General features: G+C 36.2%; 1 protein-coding gene across 1 annotated transcript in view; it reads left to right on the top strand.

Moving 5' to 3' along the window:
* COL4A2 (collagen type IV alpha 2 chain) overlaps window positions 1–20,734 on the top strand; it is a 199,725-nt gene that overhangs the window by 86,539 nt on the left and 92,452 nt on the right. Inside the window, exons 7-17 of the mRNA XM_032212654.1 lie at window positions 4,009–4,125; window positions 6,058–6,129; window positions 7,117–7,152; window positions 7,254–7,316; window positions 9,379–9,414; window positions 10,317–10,358; window positions 10,601–10,687; window positions 12,553–12,597; window positions 18,006–18,068; window positions 19,509–19,553; window positions 20,082–20,135. Of these exons, the coding sequence (XP_032068545.1) occupies window positions 4,009–4,125; window positions 6,058–6,129; window positions 7,117–7,152; window positions 7,254–7,316; window positions 9,379–9,414; window positions 10,317–10,358; window positions 10,601–10,687; window positions 12,553–12,597; window positions 18,006–18,068; window positions 19,509–19,553; window positions 20,082–20,135 (660 nt within the window). The remainder of the gene's footprint in view (window positions 1–4,008; window positions 4,126–6,057; window positions 6,130–7,116; window positions 7,153–7,253; window positions 7,317–9,378; window positions 9,415–10,316; window positions 10,359–10,600; window positions 10,688–12,552; window positions 12,598–18,005; window positions 18,069–19,508; window positions 19,554–20,081; window positions 20,136–20,734) is intronic.

Raw genomic sequence — 20,734 nt, 5'->3', positions numbered from 1 at the left:
AATAAATGTCTTTAGCTGTTTACACATAGGCGATGCTGATGAATTTTCATGCTGCACTGTCCCATGATCTTATTGGGTTGGATCTTAGATTTCAGACATAGTCAGAATAGAGAGCAGAGATTAGAATTAATGTTTTGGATGCTGAAGAGAAATTTGTTTTTTAAGTATTTCTTTAGTAGATTTATAGAGCACTCATCTCACTTTTATGTGACTCTAGACAACAAAATAAAACAAATAACACAAAATAGGATCCCCGAACAAGTGCAACTGATGCACGGCCTTGAGCTACAGTATGTGAAGGTCCTCCTAGCTATGGTTTCTACTTGCTCTTTGAGCAGGAGCCATGAATCCAGGAGGACCCCGAGATTATGTACTGGATCTATCTATGGCAGTGCCATCCCAGCCAGAACTAAAGATGGAAGGTCCCCAGAACCAGGAGGTTCAATATTCCAGATCCACCTGGTCTTGCTTGAAGTGAGCCGAAGCCTGTTGCACCCCATTCAGGCCTCCAAAGTGTCCAGGCACTGAGACAGAACTTCCAAGCATCAATCAGACAGCCTAGGGTGTAGATATAAAGCTGGGTGTCACTGATGATATTTCACACCAAACTCAACCAACAGCTTCATGTAGATGTTAAATAGGAGGGGAGAAAGCTGTAAGCCCTGAGGTATTTCACAAAAGGGGGGAGCACAGGCTGGATCTCTTTGCCCTGGAACCAACCTTGCAGGAGAGAGGAGAACCAGCACTACACCCACACACGCACACAGCCCAATTTCTGAAGCTGGTTCAAAAGCATACTGTGATTGATGGTATCAAAAGCTGCTGAAAAGATAAGAAAAACAAGAGAGTCGCACCACCCCAACTCCTCTCCCACCAGAGGTCATCCAAGAGTGCTATCAGTTCTATACCCAGATCTGAACCCGGACGGAAAGGAGTCCAGATTATTTACTTCTTCCAGAATCCTTTGAAGTTGTAATGCAATAACCTTCTTTACAACCTTCCCTAGAAAATTGTCCATAATGTTGGGGCATAGCAATATTCCAGTGGTGGGTTCCAGATCCTGTTCCAAGCAGTACGGTTGGAACAGACCCGGCGTCATCCACATGGACGTGCACAGCGCATGTGAGCATGCCACATGCGTCTTGCCATCCAGCGACGCCTCTGTGAGCCTCCTTGACACTCCAGCTGCTTGGAGGAGTGTTGTGCAGGTGCTGTATGTGCTGTGTGCAGAAGCGCTGAAGACTTTAAAGACTGGTAAGGAGCGCAGGCAGGCAGGTGGGCCCTCCTGAGCACCGTACCACAGTGGTACCCAGTGCTCCGGGCAGGCTCCAGTACACCCGTACCGGAGCATACCGCCTGCAACCCACCATTGCAATATTCCCTTGAAAAGCATTTAAACAGAAAACAATCTAGTGTAAATTTTAAATATCTATTACTTCACCCTTTGCCAAATTCTGGACATGAGAGCCATGAGAAATGAAGAGAGAAGCATTCTTGGGTTAGTAGAGTTACTAACTGCTGCCTTGCATAAAATAATAAGCAAAGTACATTTATTCCTAGGCACTTTCACAGAAATCCCCAGATAGATTTCCCAGCATCAGCTTCCTCTTCCATGCCCTTTGACATCAGACCTTTTTTTTACCACCCACATGCATCACTAAAATGAAATTCCAAATGGCTATTTTCAACTGCTTGACTCATTCACCCACCCTTCTAATGTGTTTTGCAGGGCAGAGCTGAATCTAGAAAATACTTTTCCTTTTCCACATATGGATGTTGCATTAACTTTCATGGGACTTGCCTTCAGGCAGCAAATGAAAGGTAATGTAAGGTCATACAAGGAAAAGCAGCCTGCAGATGCTGCAGAGTATATCATAAAGACAGAAAAAAGGAAAAAGCAACCCATGTGATTTTATGGGCAGTGGTAATTTTCAAAGTATGAAGAACAATGGAGGATTCATTTATCATATATGATAACATAAATATAATTTTCTGTTTTTACTCCAGATCCTTTAATAAGAATAGCATAGCTTAGATAAGCACAAAGGAGCCAGAGCACTCATCACCATTTATTCTTTCCTTGTTTGGCCCTTCTTGGAGATTTCTTGGTGCATATATGCTCCTCGATGTATATAATATTATTTCCTTGATATGTATTCCTCTAAAATGCTAAGTAGCTGTTGTATATTTAAGGTGAAGTGTCTTTAGGAAATGAGCAGAAGGCATAGTGGGGTCATCTATTTCTACTACTTCAAAATGTATGGCAGTATCAAGCAACATCCAGCCAATTAGAGATTTTGACACAAAACTTTTTGCCGTCTGAAAAAATCAATTTTGAGCTATGCCAGAGCTTTCTGGATTCAAGAATGATTCTCTTTCTTCACTAGCCTATCTTCCCTGTCTTGATGATTTCTTCTTCTGGAAACCATTGTCCCGAGCATGTGATTTGAATATCATTTTATTTTGGGTAGCATTGAATTTGTACATTTGTTTGCTCCAAGAATGAGTCAGCAAGATAAAAAAAACCTTACCCTTTTCCAATGTCACTCCCAGGAATGTTTAGATTTGGCAGTAAGCTAAATCCTTGAAAAAGAAAGTATCCAATAATAACTCATACCTTCTGCTACTATTTCTCATTTTCTCTTATACAATTCAATATTGACATAAACGGGAATAGCCAAAGTATAAATCAACTATGAATAAAATTTGAGCCATTTGTTTTCCTTTGGAAAGAAGGATAATTGATGAAATGGATTAGTGGCTGCTCTTCTTTCGTTCTAAAGCACAAACTTAAAATACAACAAAATTTGCATAAGAAGTGATGGTATACAAGAGTGACTTATTTCATGAACAATTTATAGTGTGCTTATGGAAACCACTTTCCATCCCACAATTAGGATAGGTAACGCATATCGATTGTATTCATACATATTTTAATGACATTCATTTACTCATAGATATTTGTCATCACACTTTTTAAAAATTCCTCTCCAATATTCTAAAACTACATTAAAGACATTTTTAATAATTAAACCCCCCTCCCCATTGCTATAATGGTAAAAGTAGTATTTACAATAGTTTTCAGGGATTTAAAACTTGAACAAATCCTCAAGGCAATTTTTTTAGCATAATATCATACTTCTCCACACTGTACAAAACGATCATTCTGTGGTTCCAATGGAGTTTCAATACCTAAAGAAGGAAGCACCATTCTACTCTGTTGCAGTACCTAGTCTGCAGTTCACAGAACTGCGATTTAATTGACAATATATATAGAATGCTGGCTGGATAGATAGACCCAATGGCATTGACTCCTTAGTCCCTTATGACTGATAGGGGAGAAATTGGCTCTTGATGGAGAATTAAGGATTTACTTCTCTTTATCACTCTTGAGTCAAGATGTTGCTAACTTCAGGTCACTTTCTTCTGCTTTTGATCCAAGCACACATGGGTAAGCTGGTGCTCTTTGATTTTTGTCCTGGTAAAAATAATCAGTTTGGTGCTAAACTATGTACTGTATTTCCTGGAAAAAGATCTCCTTTTATTATAGTTACTAAACCTATTTCACTACATATTTCTCATGGCAGGTCATGCATATACAGAATGTGTTAACTTCCAAAAGGTTGCATATAGAATGCAGCCTCAGTAAGGTCTTCTTACTCACTTAATGTCATATTTAAACTGGATTTTAGTTACCTTAGCTATTCGAATGCAAGGAATGCAAAGGTATTAAAAATGTACTATTCTTCCCTACCTGTTATCTATGTATTTCTATTTCTGCTGATATCCTAGTTTGTTTCTAGTTGTTTCTTTTCATATTCTCAAAGATATATGTTTGAACTATAGAATAGTATTCTTAGCAGAATAGAATTAAATAGTACTTTTTATTCCATTTTTCCTGTAGGACAATTGCTTGCACTAATGTAAGAACATTTAGGAATTCCAAGAAAGCCAAGAAGAAGAAAGCAAAAACAGCAAGTCATAATTGTATTTATATTGTCTCCACAGGGTCATCCAGGTCAAGGAGGATCAAGAGGAAAACCAGGCCACGATGGTTGCAATGGGACCAAGGGAGATCCAGGTCCACAGGGAATTCAGGGACCTGCTGGGACTCCTGGTTTTTTTGTGAGTTATGAACACTGAATAAATCAACATAAAAGCTAACAGCAAAATCAAGAATAGATTGTTCCCTCCTACTAAGTGAGAGAAAAGGGTTTCCATTGCTGGAGGAAGCTTAGCATTCTTGTGAATCTACCATATTAGGATTATATGCTGAAGTCCTACAAAAGGTGGATTGCCTAAAGCTGAAACATAATTATCAGAAGAAAATTCCAGGTTGACTAATAGTCATTTTGGAAAACTTTGCAGTTCAGTCATCCTATGTGCTCACAATACTAGTACATTAGCTGAGGACCATGATTGATTATAATGATAATTTTCGGAGGGGGGAAATCATAATAATTTACAGGATATTTTTTAAAAAGGAGGGGGGAAACTTCCTGCTTTCTTGTTTTAAGAGACATTAATAAGATTGCAAAAATACTTGTCCTTTCTGTACTGAAAGAACTTGCTCAGTTTCATAGGGATATATAACATATTTTAAAGTGAAGAAATAATTAATTTTCCTTTGTTTGGTGAGCAGTATCTGAGAAAACAAGGTATCTTGTTGAGGGTCCTTTTTGGCAAAAACCACCACAATGAACCCTGCTACTCAAAAAAATAGAAGTGTAGTTGGTTCAGGGATCATCTAAATTCCTAATTCACAGAAACGGTTTTGCTACTTTGAGGCAAAATTAAATAACATTTGAAGAATTATTTGTTCATTCTATGAAGATAGCCCATTTTAATTTCAAATGGGAGAAAGGGTTTGACAGTGTAAACAAATGTTTTAATTTATTAATCAATGATAACTAATGTGTAGATACAAAGGAATGAGTCATTGGAAGAGCTGTGGTTGATGGACTGCTAAGGATCCATATATTTTTTTATTCTGAGTTTCTTTATAATGAGGGAGATAGTTTAGAAAGTTTATTTATTTATTCCTTTTTCAGCTGCATGGAGATTTACATCACATCTTTTGTATGTCTGGAGCACGAGGGGTAGAATGGTATACTTTTATCAGGGCTTGAAATATTTAGCAAATGTTAGTTCCTTATCTACGGGAGCTCCCATGGTGAGATTTGCTGAAGGCAATCAGACACAGATGCATCATTGTGCATCTTGAGTTGTGAGACAGCTTGGGCTCTCCTTCAAGCGTACAGGGGTTCAAGTATGTTCTAGGGCTTACTGTTAGAAGGACAATAGGATTTTGTGCTTCCCTATATGACATGCTTTCTCAAGATCTAAAAGTCCCAAAGTGCCATGTTGTGCATATAGACAAAGAGGGACAAAGAACCATGTTGCAAGAGATAGATATCAGGGATGATGGAAGCAAGCAATAAGTTGTGGCAGGGGATACAACTACAAGTTTGTACTGAAAGAAAAGACCATCTCTGATCTCATAATGGTGGGGAAATGTTTTCCTGTTTTTCAGTCATTGTTTTCAAGGGGACATAATCTGGAAGCCACAAAAGAGGGGTTTGAGCATTTGATCCTAGAACTGATCTTGCCAATCCCTAATTTACTGCTGGCTTTTCAGTTTGGAAATGGACTCTATACAGTCCAGTTTTTTCACTCTCTTCTCATTTGGATGGTTTAGAATAAGCAGAGAGCAATATGCAGTATCAGTACCACACATGGCCCCTCTATCTCTCTTTATTTTGTTCATAATTAACCTTGGAATAATTTCAATTGCTAACAGCCATTCACATTTTCAGGAATCACGTATCAATTATGATGTGAACCTTAAAGTTGTCTTAATGATCCCCAACCTTCAAAATAATAGGAAGAATTCTACCTATACCCAGCATTTGAGATGATCCTATAAAATCCTCAAGAAAAAGAATCGTACTTTGGAAGGGAATTTGGAAGTCTTGAAGTTCAACACCTAGTCTAGTGCAGGAATCCTCAGACAATTCTGGACAAATGGCTGAAAATTTTTATTTTCAATCACTTTAGGGAATCCAGGGACCCAAAGGTCAGAAGGGGGAGCCTTTTGCACTGCCGGACGAATTAGCTATAAAGTTCAGGGTAAGTTTCTGTGAACAGTTATAATTTGTTAGAAAAGTATATTTTTCTTATTGTTTTCAAATAAGTGCCTCAGATGTTTCCATACAAGTGAAAAAACCATAATTTTCCTTATTCTTTCACCTTCTTTTATACTTTATCAAATACAGACTTCCAGAGGCTAGACTAAAGTTTGCTTTCACATTTTTCCTTAGCTTTATTCTTTAGCAATCATAAAAGAAGCAGCCACATTGTGGCTTTCATTTATAAAACACAGCCAGTTTTTAGTTTAAATAGAATCATGTCTGTATGCTCTTTGAAGTTGCTGGGCCAAACCAAACTGAACCAGACATGATTCTTCCATTAGTGTATGTGTGTATATACATACATGTTTGCATATTCATAGACATACAGTACATGCGCATATGCGCACACACACACACAACTTTTTTCTTTTAGTTATAAGTATAGACTTCATTGTATTTACAGAACTTTATTTTTCTATTCATTTTTAACTTTCAGATTTTACAAATAACCATAAAGGTTTTTGTAAGAAATCTATAAAGTTCTATTTGTGGACATCTGAAAGTTTCAGAAATAATTCTTTATCAGATTCCATAATTCCTTCAACAATGACAGAGTGTTTAATATACTGTAAAAGTTGGGATACATCCAGAGATGTATCTGCCTTGAAAATAGCCCATGTTGAACTGTGTAGCACAGTCAAACATCAGAAAAGGAAATGTTTTATGACATTTTATGTTATGTCATGAAATGTTTTATAAAATTTGCCAAATGTCAGTTCCATGAGAATAATGGCTCCTGATTTTGTTCACATTCTGTAAATGAGCCAATCTGAGGTATCTTGGTTCAAAAATTGTTCCCCTATGATGCACCATTTTGGTGCATTAAAGGCTAAAGGTTGCAGGAATGAGAGTTTTAGTAGTATACAAAAATGTATCTTCAAGTTTACTAAAACAACATTTCCCATTTTAAATTGTTCTTCTCTAGGGAGACCCTGGTGACCCGGGCTTGACTGGCTTCATTGTAAGTAACATTGGGATAGATAAATTTCTATAATAAAATTAGCTATCTGTAAAATAAAATAAAACACAATTATTATTTTGAAAAAATATCTTTATTTATAGGGACCACAAGGTGCTCCTGGACTAGTGGGTGAACCTGGTCTAGAAGGAGACTCAGGTCTTCCTGTAAGTATTATAAAATTCTGGGATTATGACAGTAGTTTGACATTCTTTATTATGGCCAATAACTAGAAAATTTCAATAAAACAAACAGTAAACAATAAAAACAAAACTCAGCAATAAAACAGAATAATAATAAAACAATAGAATTAAGAATTAAGACACAGTAATAAATTCTTGACATGCTCTATATTCAATTGAACAAAATTGCACAACATTGAAAAATACATTATTGTGTTATTCTGATTGGCTAGATAATTAGTGAAAATAAAATAAACCTGTGTGGCTTAATAACTTGATGAATTTTTTTATATAAAACATGCAGTTATCCTTGTTAAAAGCACACTGTGAGAAGAGTAACATATATACCCCTAGCTTGTGTGGGCAAAGCTAGCTATATTTCTTAAATTGTTCTTCCAATACTGGTCTGGGTATCATATCGAAATGTGTTGAAATGGTAAAACTTTTCTAAATACTGATACTGTAAGATGATGTAAGTATTTAACAGGCCTGATGTGCTAAAGATAAGTTTCTAACATGGAAGGTAAATGCTCTCACCTCACAATCAGGAGGTTGTGAGTTCGATCCTAGATAGAGGCAAATGTGGGGTCTCCTGCTCGGGCAGGGGGTTGGGCTAGAGCTAGATGACCTGCAAGGTCCCTTCCAACTCTGTTAATCTTCTTAATCTGTTAAAATCCTTAACCCATTATCTTGGTGCTAACTTATGGTGCTAGTCTTATCAAAATTATCAAAATTCATCTATGATAGAATTTCTTGAAAGAAATTGTAATAATGCAGCATTTGCTCTCTCTTCCATTTAATGCTAATGGAACTAGCCTTAACAGGTGGCGAATGTGGTTACCCATGTCACTTACAATCCAAAGTGTGTGGAGGTTTTTACTAAGTATAGTTTTATTTATTTGTTTATTTATTTTACACTTCTCAACCACCCATCTCCCTTAGGTGCAATTATTTATAATGATTGCAGAGATAAAGAATTGACCTAGGAATGATGATATCCAATTTCTGTGCTCTCTACACTATATAATTCAGAGATGCAAAATGTCTGCTAGGGAACTGAAAACTGACATCAAAATACTTAAAAGTTTTTAACCTTTTCGGGTAACAAATTTGGCATCTAGCAAAAGTGGGGATATTGCTATTGCAGCATCTCGCTACAATTGAAAACGAGAGGATGTTGTTGTTATTTTACTAGGCTTATATGTTACTCCAATCATTGCTAATTTTGAGCACCTTAAATACTCCTTATCTGTAAGCAGAATTAAAGCAATATAAATAATCAGCACTTACAATAAAAATCCCAACTGTTTCAGTAACAGTAGCATATTCATAACATCTCCATGCACCTCAGTTAAATCTGCACTCCCACTGTAAGGGAGACTATGTAGCCTTGTGCCAAATTGGGTCTGGGCCAGTACAACTTGATTATCTACATCAGTGTTTTTCAACCTTTTTGTGCAAAGGCACACTTTTTTCATGAAAAAAAATCACGAGGCACACCACCATTAGAAAATGTTAAAAAAATTTAACTCTGTGCCTATATTGACTATATATAAAGTGTTTTTCCCACGGCACACCTTACACTATGTCACGGCACACTAGTGTGCCGCGGCACAGTGGTTGAAAAACACTGATCTACATAATGGAATATTGTAGCGGACCATCAGTTTGAAGGGAGGGTTTCCATTACTTCAATGTTATGAGGAGTGGTCACATCCTCACAGATGGCAGCTCCAAGTAAAAGAAATGGTGTATGATGTATATGAAATGTGGACTATCACAAATTTTAAAATTTTCTGTTTTTCCTTCTATTTAAATAAAGTTTAACATGCTTATAATTTAATAAGTAAAATAAATTACTGAAATTAAATATTTATTACTTTTATTTAGAATTCTCATTTTTGAATGTATGTATTTTAAGTAGACTTAGTAGACAATCTGTGAAGTAACTGATGTTTTTCCATGTATTTACATGAATTGTAAATACATGGAAATACATGTATCTCTCTTCTGAGAGATAACTTGGTTTCTAAAACATTGTTTTTAGGGACTTCCAGGACCCCCAGGACCTCCAGGGCCCATTGTAAGTATTTGAGGACTCACCTTAGATTTATAGACTCTGATGTTTTCTGAGGTGAATCAAAATGTCTAAAATTGTTGTTGTTGTTGTTGTTTGAAAGGGGAACATGAGATATTGTAATACTATAAATTGTTGGGACACAATGGAATAAACATTTATATGAAATCAGTTTTGAGCATTTTTTTTTTAGTTTTAGTGCTGGTTCATACAAAATTCTTTAATATTGCATTAGCTTTTCCTCTGAAAATAGAATATTTGCATCTGACTCAGATAAAGAGGCAGAAGTGTAAATGAAGAAAGTTAATCATTTCCATTCATTCCTGCCATCAAATTGCATTGGCCCTTTATAGTTATAAAAACTGAGGCAGTTATGCATTTTTTCACTGATTTTATATAGCTACAAACTATTCATTTGGCTGAAATCATGTATGTATGTATGTATGTATGTATGTATGTATGTATGTATGTATGTATAAATAAGCACAAATTGGTATGCACAAATTTATCATCAGCAGGAAGATATTTGTAGCCTACATAGGAGCTTCAATTTTATAGGAAGAAATCAAACTAGAAGCATTTTCATCCATATAGCAAAACCTTCCCAAGCACCTGGCATAGTCAAATGTTGTTTGATGGTGTTAAAGTATTATAATTAGTATTATTGATAACCACACACTGAATATTTCATTGATTAAGTTTTTCAGTAGGAACTTAACATACTGTATGTTATGGGACATAGCAAATCTCAAGAATATGGTCTAAGTAAATATGTATCTAAGGGAATTATTTTATTTGATGTAAAACAGTATTAAAGTCCTGATATTACAGAAGAACATGTAGTTTCTGGTATGCCATTTGGTTAAGTATGTAACTGTAAGTTAAATGTTCATTAACTGTCATTTCAGGGCAATAGAGGTCTCGGCTTTTATGGAAAGAAAGGTGAAAAGGTAAAATGAATTTAATCAATTTGCATTTCATGTGGTGGACATAACTTTGTGCAATCTATGCAAATTGTTTTTGAAGGCAAATTACAGTACTAGAAATTCAGTTTTTAAAAATCCCTATGTTCTTCAATCCATCCATTGTCTTCAGATTCTTCAGATTCTGAGAATCAAATGTTCTTCATTTTCACTGAATTGTTTACATTTTCATTTTGCCTATTAAACTTATCTTTGTGGCTTTTCTGAAGGGTGAAATTGGACCTCCTGGTCCACCTGGGCGACCATCAACAGGAGAATTCATCAGTTCAATAGATGAAATTCTAAGTGAACACAAGGTAATTAGAAAAATTATTGAAAATTGCACAGTATTCATTCCTTTGAAAAATAGGATTGCTCTATCTAGCCTTCCCCACTTTAGGTCTTGTCTCTCTTTTGCTGTATTGGATTACTGCAGTCTTTTCTGTATCCACATCTTTTATCATTATTTTACCACCTTTTTACCCTCAAACTACTTCCCTCACAAGTTGTGCCAGTAATATTTTCTTTTCTTTTTCTCTGGAGATCAATACCAACTGAAAGAGGCTTTGCTTCCACCCGTACCCACTTTCATATTCACAAGAACATCTTAAGCCCATGTGGAAATAAATACAAGTATCTGAGAAGTTGGTGATCAGTGTTTGTCTGTGAATCACTTCCGAAATTACAGAAAACTTAAATGCAAAAATAAAAGAAGTCAACTGTGCATTTGTTTGATTTATTTTATATGAGGTAGAATCTATCTTTGCTGTTTGTGCTGGTCCTAAATTTAAATAAAGGACAAGAATATTATCGGTATTGTCTGTTGAGCTTCACTCAAGGGGCAAGGGTTTGAAATGTTGAAACTACCATCAGCCACTCCAACTTAATGGTGTTAAGTTGTAACTGTCATCTGGTAGAGCTTCAGATGTAACCTAATTCTTCCTTCCTTTAGCTATTTTCTATTCCTTTGTTCATATACCTTTGCCAACTGGGTTATTTTTCCTACAAATTTCTGTCAGTAAATATCTAGGATCAGCCAACCAGGCATTTGTTGACTCTTCCTAGACTGGCATCTCTGAGTTAGGCCTGCATTTTCACTTAAATCTCATGCTAGGTACAAACAAACAAATAAACAAATAAAACAGCAAACACCAGCACTTTAACTAACAGTGCAACTCCTACCAATCATAGATCACCATATTAATTTTTCTAAGAAAGGTCAATCAACTCAAGAGTAATGTTGATTTAAATGTCATGGGAATAGATAAATCAGTCCTATCTATGGGACAAGAAATCTAAGAAATTTAGAAAAAAAAGTTATTTAATATAAAATGAATAAAATATTCACACTTAAGCCTTTCTGTTATTCAAGTGGTGGCCTTACTTTACAAGACAATTTACCTGTATCTCAAGTTGGAAAAGTTCTCCTGTGAAAACTGCCCCTTAGAATAATTTTATATCATGTGATGAAACAGTTCCCTATACCGTACAGGTGAAACACTCTGATGGTTTCAAAGAAACATTTTGAATGATGTTATTTTATTCCTGCCTTTTTTTGCCTTTCATTTTGTGCTTACCTCTTAGGGCAGGGCTATGAAACTTGCAGCCTGTGGGCCAGATGTGTCACATGCTGACCACGCTCACGTCTGTGAGCAAAGGGGGGGAGTCGCAATATGTCACGTGATGACCAGAGATGGGTTGCTCCCAGGGTGAACCAGTAGTAGCAGTGGCAGGAGGCTCCACCCACCTACCCAGATGCTTCTGCGCATGCACAGAAATGTTGTGCATGCCCAAACCAGTAGTAAAAAAAATTGGCAACCACTGGTGATGATGCAAGTTTGATACACCTGTCTTAGGGTGTATGTCTTCTGTCATAACATGGATAGAAAGTAAAATATATGGGAAGTACATTTTGATTCACAACAGACTATATTTGCAAATAAAATATTATGTCAGTTTACAAACTGGATTCTACATTAAAGAAAATAGAATTCAAGCTAAGTCTGCTATTCCCTCAATTTTCTTTTTTCAGCCCTTCTGATGGATTTTGATTTATCACCAAAAATTGTCATACAGATAACTGAAACTGAAGTGTTCTAGCTGCTATAAATTTATATACATACATACACACACACACACACACACACACACATTTAATATTATTGTTGTTTTATATTATTAGGGTATGAAAGGAAGAAAAGGAATGATGGGACGACCTGGATTCCCAGTAAGTCCACAAGAAACACATTTATTTCTGTTCTGTGCAACACCTACACTATTTTAATAGAAAAGAGTAATATCTGGATTCATTGTTATTTCAATAATAGTGATGCTTGGTTGATAATATGATAATGCAATATTTTAGCTATAACATTTAAAGTAGTTATTTGAATTCAATATTTTTCTTTCAGAATTTAACATATATTTATAACTCAGACTATATAAAATGTTTTATTTCAGAATTTAGGCTATTTATAATTCATAACCTGTATAACTCTCTTTTTATTATTTCCTAATAGAAAGTCCCATCCCATGATTTTTTAGCATATTTAAAGATGCATAACATCTCTACAGAGATCAGTGCTTCCCAAATAAAATACATTGGATACAAACTCTTTTTGAAATTGGAGAGCATGTCCTGGATGATGCTACAAAATGGCTTTATGGGAGAGATAATAGATTTATGAAATGGCTGTCATCATCAGTCAAAAAACACAGATGCACCGATCTTGATAACCATTAGTTGCTAACAAAGTAATACAGATGTTCATCACCTTCTAGTGGTCATAGGGATTTGTGCAGCCCCAAACTGCTCATCTACAAGCAAATAAATTGGGTGAGATTGCTGTCTGACCTCTTTAGGATATGTGAGCAGATTTTTAAGCACATCACCATTATTTTCACATGTTATTTTCTTTGTATACATCAGTGAGGTTCAGCAGCAATTCTTGTAAATACAGATTGTGGTAGGGACTGGTGTTTTCTTAGTTGAATGACAAATTCATATTTAATGGAATCATCATAAAGAAGGAACTTTAGATCTAATACAGCCTACTCAGTACAGGAGCATCTGGATCCATTGGAGCATCTTTCACAGACGGTCATTCAGTCTCTGTCTGACAGCGGGGTACTGAGTTTGAAATGAACAACCCCTCAGATTTACTTAAGACAGTGATGGGCAACCTTTTTGGCGTGGTGTGTCAAAAATCGGCAAAAAATCGAGCATAACTTGCGTTGTGTGTCACTTCGACAAAAACATAATTTTGCGCAATTTATAGTTTAAACTACAAAAATGTATAATTGCAATATATAATTGTATTTAATAAACCAAAAACAAATTATTTAACATACCTGCTTAGTAACTTCTTTGTTCATCAGTCGATTTTGTATGTTGCCCTTGATATTATTGAACTTGTTTGGGGTGCTGTGAACAAGGGCTGTGGAGTCGGCTGCTTCCAGCTCCACGTCCTCATCAACATGCCGCTCCAGCCCACCCCTGCTATGAATATTCCTAGTGACGCGAGGGCGAAGAATATGAATATTCATAGCAGGGGCAGGCCGGAGCGGCATGTTGATGAGGACGTGGAGCTGGAAGCAGCAGACTCCACAGCCCTGCCGTGAACTGAGATAAGTGTGGTGCGGTCGTAACCGACAGTCCCAGGAGTAGACTCTCTGTGCCGGCCTGACTGGAGAGAGGCGCGCACTGTTCCCGCGCTCCTCTCCTGCGGGTCCGCCCTCGCCGCGCTGATGACGTGTGTGCGCACGGCACGCACGCCTTACCAGCAGCCCCTGCGCTCAGAAAGGGGCGGCGGCGATACAGTAAGTGAGTGTGGGTGGGGGAGATCACATGTCCCGCCCCCCCCGTTCCTCCAGCACAGATTCTTTCATCCTCGGCGGCCGTGCAGGAGCCGAGGATGAATCGCATGAAATCCTGTGCGTGTCACCCCAAATGGCTACGCGTGTCAGCACTGACACGCGTGTCATAGGTTCGCCATCACTGACTTAAGATAATGGCAGGTGTTAGGAGTGATGTCTGTGGCATTTTAGCTCCTCTTGATATCAGCATGCCTTCGTTTGGAGTAGACATTGCAAAAGATCTATTGCATATTCAGGATAGACCTGAATGGGTAAAGATATATTCCTTTATAGATATTTAAATGAATTCAGCGTAAAATAGGGCAGTATCATTAAGGAAATGGTACAGTCTAACCTAAAAATATTGTTTTAAATAACTCAATATTCTTTCACCCTAGATATTTTTTCTGAAAGTATCATCATTTCTTTGAAAAGTTGATGGAGCAGTGAAATGACATCACTGTCAACCTATTACAATCTAACGATTTCTATATTGTACATTCAACCTATTTTACATCTATTTGTGGTGATTTTTTTAAAATAATAAAATATTGTAGCATCAATTTATTTAATTCTATTGTTTTTTAAAAAAGGTTTTTAAGCAACCATGGCTTCTGTTACTCTCTTCAAAGCCATGGCATCTTCCATTGAGTAGCAACAATTACATTATAATTGATGGTGAACGATGATATAATTAGAAGTGTCTTACCTTCTCTGCACCATTGTGGAACTCAATTACCATGACTCCTTTCTCCCTCTCAACAACTAAATGGACAGGATCTACTTTCATTCAATAGTTCCTTTTTGCTGATTGAGTCAAATGTGATACTTTTTCATAACTAACCTATCAGTTCTCTTAATTTTCCAAAATTTAGTTTCTGCTGATATGGGGAAAAGCTTTAATTTATGGGGTTTTTTTCTGCAGCAGGTAGGTGTTAGGTAACTGGGGAACTCAAAATTCAGTTCTACTCTCAGTCAGGACACACATTGGATCAAACTACCTGACAGATAAAACCATGTCAGCTGTCTTTGTGAAAAGGAAAAAAAGAAGAAAGGAGAAGAAAAAAAACCCTTCAATCTTGGAACACAATATGAAAAATCAAGACATTTTATTTATTCATCTGTATTTTTATTATTTTAATTTATTTTATTTTATAAATAAATTCATTTTTTATTTTTAATTATTTTAAAATTACTTTTTTATTTTTATTTTATGTTTATATTTCACATTTAATTATTATATTTTAAAATAAAATAATTTTATTCAAATTTATAATTTAAAATAATATTCTAAAAATAGTGATACATATTTACTATTAAATATTAATTACTAATAATTTAACTTGATAGTTTAATTTAATAATAATATTTTAATAATTTTAATTAAATATATTTTATTTTAATTATGTTAGCATTATTTTATTTTTAATTATTAATTACATTAATTCAAAAATTAAATACATTAGTAATTAAAATCAATAGACTTTATTGTTAATCCTGCTCCTGTAGTAATCAAAAACAATAATTTGGGGTGAGCATGCAGAGAAGAAATCTTTGCTGAACAGAAATGACAAGCAAATACAAATGATAGAAGAATGGGGGGCTGGCAGAAAATTGCTAATAATATACTGTACTACCTGTTACAGTAAGAGCCGAGGTGGCACAGTGGTTAGGGTGCAGTACTGCAGGCCACTTCAGCTGACTGTCATCTGCAGTTCAGCGGTTCTAATCTCACCGGGTCAAGGTTGACTCAGCCTTCCATCCTTCCGAGGTGGATGAAATGAGGACCCAGACTGTGGGGGCGATATGCTGACTCTGTAAACTGCTTAGAGAGGGCTGAAAGCCCTATGAAGCGGTATATAAGTCTAACTGCTGTTGCTATTGCTATTTAATTTTATTAACCACAGAGGAGTGCATCAAAGAAACTAAAGAATTCTGAGTTGCTTCTCAGAAGTGAAAATAAAATGTGTTCATTTTCTGAGATCTGGAATTATTTTACTAACGATACAGAAAGTTTAATCTCACTGTAAATTCTTCTGATTTGCATTTCTTAAGGCAAAAGTAATTGTGAGGGACAAACATGTACTCCAAGCAGATTTTTGCATATAAAACATAAAATGTGGAAGAGAAGGGAATGGTGCTTGTGTTTCTTTTGCCTCTCCATAACTATGGCAAGATGGACACATTGTGTTCTCTGGTCTATTTGCAGCCTGTTTGGCCTTAAGGTTCAACTTCCCTTTTCTCTACCCCACTGACAATTTTATTTCCTACCTGTTCTTCACAATCTTCCTCTCCCTTGTTTTGCTTCCTCTCTTGCCTTTCCCATCCCTTTCTCTCTTTCTTCCACTTTCTCCCCCCATCCTTCCCATCCCTTCTCCTCCAACTTTCTTCCCAAAGAAACCAGGAAGCATCTTTTTTCTTTAAGAGACGTGGTTATGGTACTGATGCTCCCTCTATTAAACAACAAAATATTGCAATTTTGTCCATTTTTTGAATAGTAAATAATCCCCTTTCTTGACTTGTTTGTTCCAAAAAGATGTGATACTTTTGTGTAGAAGTCTCCCTTCCCCTCGGTACTATTTTTCTTCTCCCTCCTTAGTTGTCTTCTGTTCTTTTTCCTGCAATTATAACTGGAATTGGATGATTATCTCTGAAAATATCTATCCAGGCTGTTAAAGCACCACCTACTGGAGATCAAATATATGGCTGTGTCTTTTTCTTGCAGCTATAAGCGGGAGCATCTGTAGGTTGGAGGGAAGTAAACTACAGCAGCTTTGAGTGTATTCATTCAATTTGATGTGATGTTTGCATGTATTATAAAGTTATAAAGTGTTAAATACATGAAAACATAAAGATAAATTGTCTCATAATACTTTTATAGAGGATAGCACAAAGATGCACACCTCTTAAACTGATGGAAAGTCTGCACCTTTGTTTTATCTATATCAACCTGTACTTAGAAAAGAATACAACTCATTTCCTTCATGTACTTGAGTATACATAAAATCAGAATCCCTCAGCTCAAGGTTGCATTTTATTAATTGCATCCATTCAGTTGCCTTGACAGTATTAGTTTTAGTTTTTGTCCAGAAACAATAGGTGGAAACTAATCAAAGAGAGAAGCAATCTGGAACTAAGGAGAAACTTCCTAACTGTGACGACAAATAACTAGTGGAATAGCTTGCCTTCAGAAGTTGTAGGTGCTTCATCACTGGAGGCTTTTAAGAAGAGACTGGGCAGTCACTTGTCTGAAATTGTATAGGTTGTCATGCTTGAGCAGGGGGCTGGACTAGAAGACCGCCAAAGTCCCTTCCTGCTGTATTCTGCTTGATTGATATTACAGAAGCATTTGCCATTAACTTCTTATGGATGTTTTTCAAGAGCCCCTTCATGCCTAAAGCTCTAGGTGATTCCTTGACCAAATAATAGTCAGGGCTGTTCCTTCTTAGCTTCTGAGGTTGTCTATAAGCTGCCACTTGATGAGACCTTTGTAGAAGCAATATACCTACATTATAGATGCATGTGAATGGGAAAACACATGCGTAGAGAGTTAGAACAGAAGGAGCTTCTTGGATGAGAATCTGAATGTTTTCAAGGTTCAATTGCCTTTTGAAAAAAGCACCTATGAGGTATTTATTGCTGTCCTGCAAAGTGACTATTACTACTAGTTTGTGGCTGTACCCACTGTATTATTATAATGATCCTCTCCATGAAGTGTTAGTATTGCATGATAAATTACATATTATTATGCTACAATTGTGCAAATATTTTTCCCCACAGGGTTTTCCTGCACAAGAAGCAGAAAAGGGAGAAGAAGGAATAACTGGCTTTCCAGGACAAAGAGTAAATATATAACAAAACCAAGCATTAATTATGTTCTACCTAATTATTTCCTTCTATACTAAGAAAATGAAACCGTTTTCGGTTGTGTTTCTGGTACAGGTGGTCCTTTTCTTACTATCATAATTGGGACTGGCAACTTGGTTGTTAAGTGAAACAGTCACTATGTCTGCGCTTATGATTTTACATTGGACAGTGCCTACTAACTGATTGTAGTGGCAAATACATGATGAGAGACTGGGGGAGATATGCCATTTTGGCATTGGTCACAAAAGTATTTTTTCAGCATCATTAACCAGAGAGGGTTGCAGTCTGAGGCAAGCAATAAGTAAGGACTATTTACCTACCCTATTCATATTTGGGGTGGATTTTCTTGTTGTTTTGCGCATGTTTTGAGAGTCTGTTCTGAGAGTTCTGAGAATCGTCAGAAAAGAATATCCTCAAGTGAAACTGATAAGGAGCTTTGAATATTTCTCCTTTTCTAGTACTAAGCATCTCATTCAAGCCACTTAATGTCCTGGGTCAAGGAAGCATTTGTGGTCCAGACTTTTGTTGGAGGCACACAGTAGTCTTCATCATGTGAAACAGTATTTAGTTGCTTTAGCCAAGATGTACAGTATTTTAGTGAGTGTTTAAACTTCTGGTAGATGAAAGTGTGAGAGCTAGACACTGGAAAGTTGAGCAGACAGTAGCCTGGAAAATCAAGAGAGTCTTTCTTGGATTCTTTGTGACTAAATGGAAATATTTGTCAGGTTTTCTTGGAAACCATAGAATGACTTGCCATTGTGTGTTATGGTTTTGTTTATTTATTTGTGGGTATAAACTCTATAATCAGTGTCAGATGTTTGGTGGTAAAAGGTGGAATTCACATTCAAAGCTAAGACATCTGTAATTTCAGTCTCCTTTGTTCATTATCCTGGTCATCAAAAATATCAGGCTGATGGTCACTTTTAACTTTTGGGGGTTTATAGATATTTGAAATATATCCCAGTATTCCCCCATAATGTAGTTAGAATAAAATAAGCAGGTATCATTCCTATTTAATGTTCTTTTCTTTTAAAATCTAGTTGGGATAATTTAGCTTAATTCACAATAGAATAAAATTGGATCTCCAATATTGTATATTCATGTAGGCATAAATGGGCATAGGATGTATGTAAAAAATTCTGTCAAACACCCATTGAATTTCAATATTTTTACTTGATAGTGATGGACCATATTGATATGTTTTTGGTGAATTTAGTCTGTTCACAGATAATGTAGCCCCCACAGCTAGGTGATAGCCAAGAAGTATTGGAAAGTTTCATTTCATTCTTCATATTGCATATGAAATTGGGCCTTTTAAATCTTATTCTTCATGAAGTTTAATTTCAATAAAAGCTATTTTAAAGAAACTGATAATACGTATTTAATAACCTGGTTCTGTTTGTTAAATGTTTATAGGGTTTGCCAGGAATCAATGGCCTAAAAGGAGCTGAAGGAGATGTGGTAAGTATGAAGTCCCAGAATCAGGTTGCTTTTTAGAAAGAAAGATAACGTAAGGACATTTTAAAAGGAAAATCGCCTCTTTCTCCTTATATAGCCACCATGCACTGAGAAATGTCTCTTACAAAGCAAGAGAACTGATGGGAAAAAAGGAAGACCAGCCCTAAATGAGCAGCAGATAAGATCAGTAAAAAGATTAGTATCAGATGCCCAAAGAAGATGACAAAAGCAGCTAACAAATAGAAGGAGGGGGGATCACATAGTAAATAGTAGGTCTCACCCAACAAAAGAATGAAGTTTGATAAAACGTTGAGCTTACTTTCCAATTTCAGTAATTATTTTAAAGTAGGGATAGGGGTAATATATTTCCCTGGACCAACTACGTCCTCATCTCACCAAGTCCACCTACCTGGCCCTACTCAGTTTTGGCTCTGAGCACTCTCACTGCAGTAATGCAAAATAAGGAACTGAAGCAGGCATGGGGAGTTCAGTTAAAAGAAATCTTGCTATTCTTTTTGGTCTTCATTTCAGGGTATACCTGGAAATTATGGAATCCAGGGCATTCCTGGCCAGAAAGGGATGAAGGTAATTATTCTTCATTGTATGTTAAACCCTCAAATAACTACATTGTAGGCAGGTTACAAAAATATATCTAAACCAATATTGGTTTCCATATGCAGCAAGCTTACTGACTGAGATACATTATTTATACAGACTGAGCCATTTCAAGTTGAAGTTTGTTTGTTTTTAATATCATCCCAAGCATCATTTTCACAAAATCTAAGCTTGCTGTTTTATAATTTCCCCTTGGATGGTCGCCCCACTCCATGCTTCCTTCCTTGTAATATGCCAGCCATTGTCCTCACACAAGAAAGGATTATCCACATTTCTGCTACTTTTCTTTGTCCTTACTGACAATGGTGGCCTTCAATGATGTGGATGTTTGTCCGCTGAGAGTTACTAAGCAATTATCATTCAAGGCCAGATCAACTGAACAGCATCAGATATGACAAAATGCCAAATGTCCTGGTTCTCCATCCTTGAAACAAATCTTAACAGACCCTGTATAAGTGTGTTAGGTATGTAGGCTCATTAAATATAAACATGGATAGGCTAGAATATCTGGTGTAAGAGTTACCCGGTGGCAAGATGTGTGGCCGATACATTTAATAAATAAAATATTA

Source organism: Thamnophis elegans, chromosome 3, assembly GCF_009769535.1.
Source record: "Thamnophis elegans isolate rThaEle1 chromosome 3, rThaEle1.pri, whole genome shotgun sequence".
In the NCBI taxonomy this organism is placed as follows: Eukaryota; Metazoa; Chordata; class Lepidosauria; order Squamata; family Colubridae; genus Thamnophis; species Thamnophis elegans.
This window is presented reverse-complemented; position numbering and strand designations above follow the sequence as displayed.